At 42.9% G+C, this 12,707-nt stretch overlaps 1 protein-coding gene across 1 annotated transcript in view; it reads right to left on the bottom strand.

The window, feature by feature from the left end:
- Window positions 1-12,707, bottom strand: part of NSUN7 (NOP2/Sun RNA methyltransferase family member 7) — a 63,036-nt gene that overhangs the window by 5,515 nt on the left and 44,814 nt on the right. The window contains exons 8-9 of the mRNA XM_004703151.2: window positions 11,363-11,464; window positions 3,727-3,844 (exon numbers count right to left, since the gene is read on the bottom strand). Of these exons, the coding sequence (XP_004703208.1) occupies window positions 3,727-3,844; window positions 11,363-11,464 (220 nt within the window). The remainder of the gene's footprint in view (window positions 1-3,726; window positions 3,845-11,362; window positions 11,465-12,707) is intronic.

Genomic DNA, 12,707 nt, shown 5'->3' with positions numbered 1-12,707 from the left:
CCCCAGAACTGTCAGTCCCGTTGTTTTCTCCTCCAGATTGTTCATCCAGCCTGTCCTATCCAGACAGGCCTGCAGCCTCCTCGTCTTCTTAAGTTCCAGCCCATCTAGGTCAATCCACCTTGTTGAAGGCTTTTTCCCTGCCCCCCCCCCACCTCCTTTACCAAGCGTGCTGCCCTCCATGGACTGGTCTCCTCTGACAATATGTCCAAAGGAGGTGAGACAAAGTCTCTCCATCGTTGCCTTGCTTCTAAGGAGCATTCTGGCTGTACTTCTTCCAGGACAAATCTTTTGGTAGTTCATAGCACTTTCAGTATCTTTCACCAGCACCACAATTCAAATGCATAGATTCTTCTTTGGCCTTCCTTTGTAAATGCCCAACAGCACATGCATACGAAGGTATTGAAAATATATATACCGTTTATATTCGAGTATAAGCCGACCCAGATATCAGCCAAGACACCTAATTTCACCACAAAAACTGCTTTTAAAAATGTGCTGAAAAACTTGGCTTATACAGGAGTATATACGGTAGTTTGGTTCAGGTGTATCTTAGTCCTCAAAGTTACATTCTCGCTTTTCAACACTTTTAAAAGGTTTTGTACACAGCATATTTACCCAATACAGTGCATAATTTGATCTCTTGACTGCTGCTTCCATGTGATTTGGTGGTGGATCCAAGAAAGACAAAATCCTTGACAGCGTCAGTCTTTGCTCTGGTTATCATGATGCTTACCCACTGGTCCAGCGTGAGGGTTTTGGAGGTCTTAACATTGTGTTGTAATCTACACTGGAGGCTGCAATCCTTGATCTTCATCAGCAAGTGCTTCAAGTCCTCCACACTCTCAGCAAGCCAGATTGTGCCATCTGCATATGGCAAGTTGTTAATAAGCCTTCCTCCAATCTTGATACCACATTCTTTATAGAACAGTGGCTCTCCACCTTCCTAATGCCGCAACCCTTTAAGACAGTTCCTCATGGTGTGGTGACCCCCAACCATAAATTATTTTCATTGCTACTTCATAACTATAATTTTGCTACTGTTATGAATTGAGTGACCCCTGTGAAAGGGTTGTTCGACCCCCAAAGGCATCGTGGCCCACAGGTTGAGAACTGCTGTCATAGAATGAATGATTTGCTCTGATGATGTTGCTCAGTACACAGATTGGATAAGTATGGTGGGAGGATACAACCTTGATGCACACCTTTCCCGATTTTAAACCAGGCAGTATGCCCTTGTCTGTTCACACACTGGCTCTTGATCCGTGAACAGGTCCTGAATGATCTCCAGACTATCCATAATTTATTATGATCCACAGAGTCAAATGCCTTTGCATAATCATAAAACACAAGCAGACATCTTTCTGGTATTCTCTGCTTTCAGCCAAGATCCATCTGACAGCAGCAATGATACCCTTATTTCACATCTTCTTCTGAATCTGGCTTGACCCTCTGGCAGCTCCCTAGCATTACACGATCGATCCAACTGCAGCAGCTGTTGGATGACCTACAGCACAATGTACTTGCACGTGAGACCAATGATATTGCTCTTTAACTGCCACATTCTGTTGGGTCTCCTTTCTTTGGAACGGGTACAAATATGGATCTCTCCCAGGCCACTGGCCAAGCAGCTGTCTTCCAAAATTTCCTTGCAAAGATGAGTGAGTGCTTCCAGTGTTTTATCAGCCTGTTGAAACATTTCAATCGGTATCCCATCAATTCCTTGAGCCTTGTTTTTGGCTAATGCTTTCAGTAAAGCTTGAAATTCTTCCTTCAGTACCATCAGTTCTAGATCATATGCTACCTCTTGATATGGTTGAATGTCTACTAGTTCTTTTTGGAATAGTGATTCGGTATATTTTTTCATCTTCTTTGGATGTTTCCTGCATCTTCAATATTTTGCCCATAGAACCTTTCAGTATTGTAGCTCAATCCACTCTTTTCTTTAGTTCTTTCAGTTCAGATATGCTGAGCATGCTCCTCCATTTAGTTTCCAACTAGGTCTTTGCACATTTCATTATAGCATTTTGCTTTGTCTTTGCTACCTGCCCTTTGAAATTTTCGGTTCAGCTCTTTGACTTCATCCTTTCTTCCATTTGCCTTAGGTACTCTATGATTAAGAGCAAGTTCAGAGTCTCTTCGGACATCCACTTTGAACTTGTCTTTCCTGTCTTTTTCAAGGAAAAAGACTGTCTTCATGTGTGGTGTTCTCCGTGGCCTCCCACAGCTCATCAGGTCTTCTGGCATTAGTGTCCAATGCGTCAGATCTGTTTTGAGATGTCCTAGAAATGCTGGTAGGATAGACTCAAGGTCATATGTTGGCTCTTGTGGACTGGTTTTTATTTTCTTCGACTTCCACTTGAACTTTCATTGGGGCAATTGATGGTCTGACCCACAGTCAGTCCCTGGTCTGGTTTTAGCTGTTAATATTGAGCTTCTCCATCACTCTGGACAGGTGAAGTCAATTTGCTCTCTCCGTATTCCATCTGGAGAAATCCACATGTATAGAGTCACTTTTTTAAAATTTTAATAAATCATTTTATTGGGGACTCTTATAACAATCAACACATCAATTGTATCAAGCACATTCGTACATTATAGTCACTTTTTGTTGTTGAAAAGAGTGTTTACAATCAAGAAATCACCGGTTTTAAAATTTCTATCATGCGATCTCCAGCTTTGTTTCTATCTCCAAGACCATCTTTCCCAACTACCGTTCCTTCTCCACCAGCTGCTCCACGGGAGAAAGACAAGGTTTCTACTCCCAGGAAGAGCTCCAGTCTCAGAAACCCACAGGGGCAGCTCTCTCTGCCCTGTAGGGGTCGCTGTGAATCGGAATAGACTTCACGGCAGTGAGTTAGTTTTGAATTCTTCCTCTTTCCAGCTTTTGCATTCCAGTTGCCAATAATTATCAATGCATCTTGATCGAATGTTTGATCAATTTCAGACTGAAGACACTGGTAAAATTCTCCAATTGCCAAATCCCTATCTTTAGAGGTAGGTGCTTGAAGTTGAGTAATAGTTGTAGTGACTATTCCTTGTATTCGGATAGATCTTATCTGATCTCTGACAGCGCTGTACTTCAAAATACATCTTGAAATGTCCTTTTTGACAATGAATGCAACACAATTCTTGAATCTGTCGTCCCTGGCATGGTAAACTAGATCGTTTTCTGATTCAAAGTAGCTAATAGTCCATTTCAGCTCACTAATGCCAACGTTATCGATCGTTACGCATTCTATTTCATTGTTGATAATGTCTAATTTTCCTAGATTCACATGTCATACATTCAGAGTCCCGATGATTAATTGATGTTGCAGCTGTTCCTTTCTCATTGTGAGTCACGCCCCATCAGCCAGTGACGGTCCGGAGGGTTCCCTCCGTCCACGTCAGTGTGGTCGGCTCTGCTTTGAGAAGGCAGCTCATCCTCAGTCATAGTTTGAGTGCCTTCCAACCAGAGGGCTCATCTTCGGGCATGATTCCTCACAGTGTTCTGATGCTGTCCACAAGGTTCTCAGCAGCGAAGTCCCCTAAGTGGACATCCTATTCCTTCTTCATAGTCTGCCCTCAGTCTGGACGCACTGCTGAAACCTGTTCACTTTGGGGGACCCTGCTGGTCTTTGAAATGCCAGCATCACAGCAACGCACAGCACGACAAATTGTCAGACGAGAATGACCCTTAGAAAACCAGAACCTTGGGTGGTTGACAAAGCATTTTTGCTTCCTTACCTATACGGCTGTACTTTAGTCCCGTGGTCTTGAAATTCCAGGGCTTTTTGAACAACAGCTTCATTTTCTTCCGAGTAGACTGAGCATGTGCAGTAGACCACCGCTTGGGCTCTAGTAACTACAAGGAACGAGAAAAGAATCACTGCAGTGAGCTCGCAACAACCCCATGCCCCGGTGCTGTTACTTCCAAGCATCTCTGTGGCTCTGACAGCAGCACGTGTTGACAGGAATGATTTCCAGAGATGCCTGCACAGCCCCCTTTTAGAAACAGTGGTAGCTAGTAATGTCCTCTGTGGCCAAAGACAGCTCAGTGGATTACACGTGAATCCAAAAAAGTCAACGAGTCTCATCAGTCTACTGACAAACAGCAACAAATATAACGGGAAAGAGTGTAGCACCTAAAAGCATCAGTAGGACGTTTACGAGGCCTCTGCAGATTAGAACCGTGCACTCGATCCCTTCATCCAGGCCTCCTGAGCAGAGCAGCCTCGTGTAACTTGTTAAGTGCTGTCATTGTGGTTGTGAGCTGCCTTTGAGTCGACCTACAACTCATGACAACCCTACCCAGTCCAGCGTCAACCCCAAACTCCACTGTGATACACAGGATTTTCAGTGGCTGATTTTTAGAAGTAGATCACCAGGCCTTTCTTCCTAGTCTGTCTTGGGCTGGAATCTCTGCAGAATCCTGCTCAGCATCAAAGCAACCCACAAGCCTTCACTGACAGATGGGTGGTGGCTATAGGTGAGGGCCAATGGCCAGGAAATGACCCCAGATCTCCTCCTGGGAAGGCAGGAATGCTACCACCGAGGAGACTGGATCCAAATTCTGCCACTTGGTGATGTGCAAACCTCGTAAAAACCACCTACTATGGGCCAGGCACTGTTCTAGACATTCGGGATCCATTAATAAACAAAATAGGCAAAATCTCTGCTCTTGTAGAGCTCATTTTTTAGAAAAAGAAAAGACAATACAACATAAAAGAATAAAGATATTATAAAGTATTGTTAGAAAGCAATTGGTGCTTGGAGAAAAAACATGGAGCAGGGATAAGGAACAGAAAGTTCCAGAGAGGATCTCTTCATTTTACTTAGGGTAATAATATAGTATACATGGGCCTTGCAGATGGGCCACACAGGAAAGAGCAACTACATCTGTGGAAAGAGATCATGGAGAAGCTCAGTACGATCAGAATAAGGCCACGGAGTCACTGTGGATCAGACGTCCAGTTGCTCATATACAAGTTCAAGTTAATACTGGAAAAACATTACAGCAAGTTCATAAAAGGCATAGTATGACCTTGATCATTCCACGCCTGAATTTAGAGGCCATCTGAAAACAGATCTGAGGTGCGGAACACCACGGACCCAAGAGCAGGGGCCTTGTTCAGATGACACCAAGGACGTCCACACACCAAGCAAGCACAGAGTCATCACAAAGATAGGAAAGACAGAAAAGATCAAAATGGGTACAAGAGACTCTGAAACTTGCCCCTGAACCTAGAGTAGCTAAAGCTAAAGAAGTTTTGCCGAAGTTAAAAACTAAACAGAAGATTTCAAAGGGCACTAGAGAAGACAAAGTAGAATGAAATGTGTAAACACTTGGATTTAAAAGGGAAGAACACGCTTAGCATTTCCCAAGCTGAAGGAAAAACTTAAGGCTCAAATAGAAATACTGAAGGATTCTATGGGCAAAATAAGGATCCATGGTGGCGTACTGATTATGCCTAGGGCTGTGATCCTCAAGGTTCACGGTTCAGAACCACCAGCTGCTCCGTGGGAGAAAGTCGGGGCTTTCAACTCCTGTAAACAATTAGTCTCTGAAATTCACAGGGCCAGTTCTGTCCTACAGGGTCCCTGTGAGTTAGCATTGACGAGATGGCAGTGAGTTTGGTTTCTATGGGCAATATATAGAAGAACACAAGAAACTTCAGAAGAAGACTAAAGGAATATAGGGTCACGGTACAAGTTACAACTGATCAACATGCAGCCCCTTCAAGAGGTGGCATATGAGGGGGTAGCCCCCCCCCAAAAAAAAAACTGGAATTTTTTTCCCCAAAACCTATGTATTTAAATTTTTTTACCAAAAAACCTCACCACCTTCAAAGTACTCTCCATTACATTTATCAAATCTGTGATTCCATTCTTGGAAACATTTTTCAAAGTCATCTGTTTGGATGGTTGACAGCATCTTCCACATTCTTTTCTTCACCTCTTCTAGGTTGTCAAATCGCTGACCTTTCATGTCCCTCTTCATTTGCAGAAACAAAAAGAAGTTGCATGGAGTGAGGTTCAGGTGAGTAAGGTGCCTGGGGCAAAAGAGGCATGCTGTTTTTTTGTCAAAAACTGGCACACTGAGATGGCTGCATGACCAGGTACATTGTTGTGGTAGCAAAAGCAGTCCCGTCTGCCACAAATCAGGCCTTTTTTGTCACACACTCTTTTCAGAACCGCTAAATAAAAAGCTTGACTAACAGTCTAACCTGGTGGAGCAAACTCCAAATGCATTACGAGTTGACCTTGTCATCCATTTTCAGGAAGTTGGGGGATGTCCAGAATGAGTTTTGTCATCAGTCAACATTTTACCTTTTCTGAAATGAGAAAACCACTCATATACTTGAGGTTTTCCCACAGTGCTGTCCTTGTAAGCTGTGTTCAACACCACAACAGTGCTGCAGCACTTTTCCTGAGCAGGAAACAAAATTTCACAGCTGCATGCTGTTCTCATAAATTGGTCATCACAAAAAACAAGGCTCAAGCAAAACTGACTTTATGAAAAATTCACCATGATCAGAGAGAACCTTCCGAGGTGACACCACTGGCTGCACTAACTCAGAATGAGCCGCTTGATACTCGCCTGGTGGGGGAAAATGTGTACTTTGAGAGCTCCGCTCTGCCCAGCGCAATTCCAGTTATTGGGGGTGCCCCTGTGTATGATCAAGAACCAATAGTACTGAAAGAAAAAGTCCAAGCTGCACCGACGACATTGGTGAAAAACAAGGCTGCAAGGATTGATGGAATACTAATTGCAATGTCTCAACAAACAGATGCCATGTTGGACACATACACTCATTTTTGCCAAGAACTTTGGAAGACAGCTACCTGGTCAACCAACTGGAAGAGATCCATAATTGTCCCCATTCCAAAATAAGGTGACCAAACAGAGTTCAGAATTATCAAGTAATATCATACATAAGTAAAATTGTGCAACGTGTTTAAAACAGTTGTAGCAGTACATCAAAAGGGAACTGACAGAAATCCAAACAGGATTCAGAAGAGGATTTGGTACAGGGATATCATTTATGATATCACATAAATCATAGCCGACAGCAGAGAATACCAGAAAGATCATAATACTGTTTTATTCATTATGAATTATGATTCAATTTTGTGAATCACCACAAACTATGGGTAACATTATAAGGAGCAGGGATTCCTCACGCCCTTGTGCTCACGCAGTGATAGGGGATCGTGCATGGTTGAAATTAGGAAAGGTGTGCATCAAGAGTGTATCCTTGCACCGCATTCATTCACGTCTTGGTCCTGAGCAGTTTTTCTAAGACGCTAGCTATCTGGGTTAGAAGAATGTGGCATCCGGATTAGAGGAAGACTCATTAGCAACCTGGGCTGCAGATGGCCCAACCTTAACGCGCTCACGGAAGAAAGTCAAAACTGACAGCCTTCAGTATGCATTACACCGCAACACAAAGAAAACAGGAACTCTAACAACTGGACCCGTTAGTGACGTTATAATAAACAAGCTGAAGTTGTCAAGGATTTCATTTTAGTTAAAGATCCAAAATCAACAGTCAGGACAGCTGCAGTCAAGAAATTGAGTGTTGTCGAGGTGCCAAAGCGATCAGTTATCAGGCATCAAAGAAACAAAAAATCGTATCATTGTGTGCTCACCTCCCCGATACAATCGCTGAAGACCAATGGGTGCATAAGCAAATGTGGTGAAGAAAGCTGATGGTGCCCGGCTATCAAAAGATATAGTGTCTTAAGGCTTGAAGGTAAACAAGCGGCTATCTAGCTCAGAAGTAACAAAGCCCACATGGAAGAAGCACACCAGTCTGTGTGATCACGAGGTGTTGAAGGGATCAGGTATCAGGCATCAAAGAACAAAAAATCATATCCTTGTGAATGAGGGGCAGTGAGGGGCGGAGACCCAAAGCCCATCTGTAGGCAACTGGACATTCCCTTACGAAAGGGTCGCAGAGAGGAGATGAGCCAGTCAGGGTGCAGTGTTGCAACGATGAAACATACAACTTTCCTCTAATTCCTAAATGCTTCTTCCCTGCCCACTACCATGATCCCAATTCTACCTTACAAATATGGCTAGACCAGAGGATGTACACTGGTACAGATAGGAACTGGAAACACAGGGAATCCAGGGTGGATGATCCCTTCAGAACCAGTGGTGTGAGTGGCGATACTGGGAGGGTAGAGGGAGGGTGGGTTGGAAAGGGGGAACCGATTACAAGGATCTACATGTGACCTCCTCCCTGGGGGACGGACAACAGAAAAGTGGGTGAAGGGAGATGGTAGACAGTGCAAGATATGACAAAATAATATTTTATGAATTATCAAGGGTTCGTAAGGCAGTGGGGAGTGGGGAGGGAGGGGGCAAAATGAGGAGCTGATGCCAGGGGCTTATGTGGTGAGCAAATGTTTTGAGAATGATGAGGGTAACAAATGTACAAGTGTGCTTTATACAATTAATGTATGTGTGGATTGTGATAGGAGTTTGAAAAAAAAGAAGAAATCGAATGTTGTATTGCATTGGGCAACTCTGTTGCAAAAGACCTCTTTCAAGTGTTCAAAAGCACTTTGAACCCTAAGGTGCCGCAGGACCTGACCCAAGCCATGGGGTTTTCATGCTTCTGAGGCATGTGAAAGCTGGACAGTGAAAAGGAAGAGCACGGAAGGGCTCGTGCCTTTGAATTATGGTGCTGGCAACGACTGTTAACTATACCATGGACCGCCAGAGAGGGGACAAGTTTGTTTTGGAGTAAGTACAGCCAGAATGCTCCTTAGAAGCAAGGCCCGGGGTACGCGGTCTCACTGCTTTAGGACAGGTCATCAGGAAGAACGTCATGCTTGGCAAAGTGCAGGTCAGCTAAAAAGAGGAAGTCCCTCGAGACAGAGACACGGATGTACACAGAGAAACAGATGTACGCGACAGCTGCACCAATAGGTTCACGCACAGCAATGTTTGTGAGGACGGCGAGGATCGAGCAGGGTTTCATGGTGTTGTACACAAAAGCACTGAGTTGGAACCAACTCAAGGCACCGAACAACAAAAAACAATTTGGAGATGCCTATGAGTCCCCACATAGCTATGTCAAGAAGGGAGCTAGATAGACTAGTCCAGAGTCCAAGGGAGAGATTTGGACGGGGATATAAACTTTGAAAGTAAAGAAACGAACACCACCACAAAATGCGCTTCCATTCAGCAACCCGATAGGACACGATCGTACTGCCCCTTTGAGCTTCTGAGGCTGAAAGACTCAGAGGAGTCAGACCAGAGCCTAGGGAAGTGGACACTGTAAAAGAAAACGTGGACAAAGAAAATGGAATCAAGAGATGAATTTTCAATATTTGGTTTTGATTTTTGAAGATGGGGGGGGCGCGGGGGGGTGTGTAAAATGAGGAGCTGATATCAAGGGCTCAAGTAGAAAGAAAATGCTTTGAAAAGGATGATGGCAGCATATATGCAAAGGTGCTTGACACATGAATGTATGGATTGTGATAAGAGATGTAAGAGCCCCCAATAAAAGTATTTAATTAAAAAAAAATTTTTTAATAAAAGATGGGAGAATAGAATGTTGGGCTTATCCATATACTGATGGGAATGATGTAGGACACAGGTGAGAAGGGAAGTGAGGCCATGGGGGGAATGGGACGAGACTGTGAAAAGGCGGTAAAATCAGTGGATTGGGGGAACTGGAATGCTCGAGGGAAGGTAGAGGGCAGGTTCAGGGATTACCCCGGAAGCAAGGTAAGCACCAGCTTATTTGTGCTTACTCATCTGTTGTGAAAAATTTTCCACAGGTTTCACCACATTGGGGAACACGAAGGAGAAAGGATGAAGTCCACCCCATCTTTAGAGCACTACGTACGCTCCGGAAAAAGGCAAGTTTGGGAGTCAGGGGAAGAGAGGAACATTCAAAGAAGAGGTTAAACAACAGGGCACCAAGTGGGAGATGGGGACCAAGGAGGGGCTCTGAAGAGCAAGGCAGGGGGACCAGGGTGCCAGGGTTGAAGGGTGAACAGGAGATGGGTTTGGGAATCCTGAGCCTGCCTGCTATTCTGCTTAACCGAGGCACGAAAGTGAAAAGACTGAGGGAGAAATAAATGAACTCACACATAGACAGTAAATAGCAAGGTGCCTGGCCGACAGTAAGTGATCCATGGAAGTTCGAAGATTACAAACAGGAAGACTGAGCACACTTCTCATTTGTGTTTGATTTTAAGAGTATCTTTATTTATTATTTTTTAAAATCAATTTATTGGGGCTCATACAATTCATCACAATACATAGATCAATTGTGTAAAGCACATCTATACATTTGTTGCCCTCATCATTCCCAAAATTCGCTTGCCTCTTGGGTTCCCGGAATCAGCTCATTTTCCTTTTTTCCCCTCCCCCTCCCTTCCTCCTCCCCTCTCCCCTATGCACCCTTGAAAATTTATAAAGAGTATCTTTATTTATTATTTTTTAAAATCAATTTATTGGGGCTCATACAATTCATCACAATACATAGATCAATTGTGTAAAGCACATCTATACATTTGTTGCCCTCATCATTCCCAAAATTCGCTTGCCTCTTGGGTTCCCGGAATCCGCCCACCCTCCTTTTTTTTTTAATTTTCCCCCCCTCCCCTTCCCTTTCCCCCATGCACCCTTGATAATTCGCAAACCACCACTGTATCTTATATCTTATATTACACTGCCCGGTGTCTCCTTTCACCCACCCCTCTGCTGCCCCTCCCCCAGAGAGGAGGTTATATGTAGCTCCCTGTGATCAATTCCCCCATTCTACACCCCCTTTCCCTCCTGGTGTCTTTAATCATTTCCATCAAGATTAACACAGTGCTGGCAGCTCAAAGCCATCAGCCGCTCAGTAGGAGAAAGACGAGGCTGGCTGTTCCTGGAAGACGGCCAGTGTGAGAAACCGCATTTAAATGAGTCCGAATTGGCCGTAGATTTGGGGCCTTCCTCTCTGTGCAGCATCAAGGGAAGCAAAAGTGTGACAAAAGTTTGCACAGCAGAGTTGTTGGGACAGGCACAATGACATCAGGAGAGAAGCCGAAGAGAAGACAAGAAAACAAACTATACAACCATGGATATGAACAATTATTTCTAATCACCACTTCTCAGTTATGTTTGCTTAATTAACCATTAGGTTATATTTGCTAACTTATGTTTAAAATAATAGTAAAACACACATTTTTTTAAAAACAGATAAAATTGGTAAAGATTAGCATTTGATTATTTTAAGATGCAGGACTGAGTGCTCTGGAAAATTCACTTGAGGTGCCACACTTATTGCCTGATTACATGAGATAAATTCAGTATTAATGTTTCTAAGGCTTGCCGTGTATTTTAACATGACTGCACTGATGACAAACTTACATTTCATCGCATGGGTTAGCTGTTTATATTGTTGTTGAGCAAGGACATGAAGTTTATCTGCTGAGGGTCCTCCTTGAGAGAGATCTTTAAGTAAATCTGTTCCTAAATTGGAAAAGCAGATTAAAATTGTTAAGTATACCAATAGTAGGTATTTTTCACGCATTGCTATAGCCATATTTTTTATTTTGCAATCACTTTGTCTGCTAGTGAAAGTTTTTATGGAAGGGACATACAAAAGCTAAATGCAGAACTTTGTAAAACTTTGGACTAAAATTTTTTAAAAACTGAATAGATGAAGGTAATTTTGTTCAATTTTAATATTCGTCATTTTTCATATGGCTCTTATGAGAGTTAACCAAGCAGCTAAGGAAGTCACTTAGGTATGGAAGAGAAAATGTCACCAGTCTGGAGGCTAACACAAAAAAGAAAAGATAATATTTCTTTTCAAAAGTAGAAACAGATGAGCTATAGTCAGACCTAAACAAGAAGGAACACACAAGCATGTGGGGCAGAAATCTTGAAACAAAAAGTTCAGGAAGGCAAAGGCATGTCTTCCCAGTGGATGAGGAAGCCATCCGTTTTTAAGCTTCTAACACTTTTAACATATTTTTGGGTAGCAATTCATCTTGCAAGCAATTGTACAAGACTTTTTGATATGATTGAACTTTGAAATGGTATGATATTAAAATATATTTGATATAAGAAATTGATGTTATTATTTACAATGTTAGTAATACTTTGTAATTACAATATATACAGTGGTAGTGATGTGAATATTAATAATTAGGTAATAAGGTAACATACTTGGGAGCTACTTTACGAGTTATTTTAACAACCCTTAGAAGCATTCTTTTCCTTTTCAACATTCAGAAAACTTAAAACAGATGGGAAACTGTCTGCACAGCTTTCGTTTCATAATTGCTTCTCGGCTTTCAAATGTCAACTTCTTGACTGTTTTTTGTCTTATTTTTCTCATAACGTTTTCCGAGTACTTCCTGTATGCTGCATAAGGAGCCCTGGTGCTGTGGATCCTCATGGTTTGTGGTTCAAAACCACCAGCATCTCCAAGGGCGAAAGACTGGACCTCCCGCTCCCATAACCTGTCTCAGAAACCCACACGTCACTAGGAGTCCCAGGCAGCAAGTTGGGATTTTCGTTTGTTTGTTTATTTGTTTTTTAATTTTTTTTATTTAATCATTTTATCGGGGCTCATACAATTCATCACAATACATAGATCAATTGTGTAAAGCACACCTACACATTTGTTGCCCTCATTATTCCCAAAATTCGCTTTCCTCTTGGAATCAGCTCATTTTCCTTTTTTCCCCTCCCCCTCCCTCCCCCC

Source organism: Echinops telfairi, unplaced genomic scaffold (genome assembly GCF_000313985.2).
Source record: "Echinops telfairi isolate 266 unplaced genomic scaffold, ASM31398v2 ScPeMD7_7468;HRSCAF=8506_0, whole genome shotgun sequence".
Taxonomy (NCBI): Eukaryota; Metazoa; Chordata; class Mammalia; order Afrosoricida; family Tenrecidae; genus Echinops; species Echinops telfairi.
Note: the sequence above shows the minus strand (reverse complement) of the source record. Positions and strands in the feature narration are given on the sequence as shown.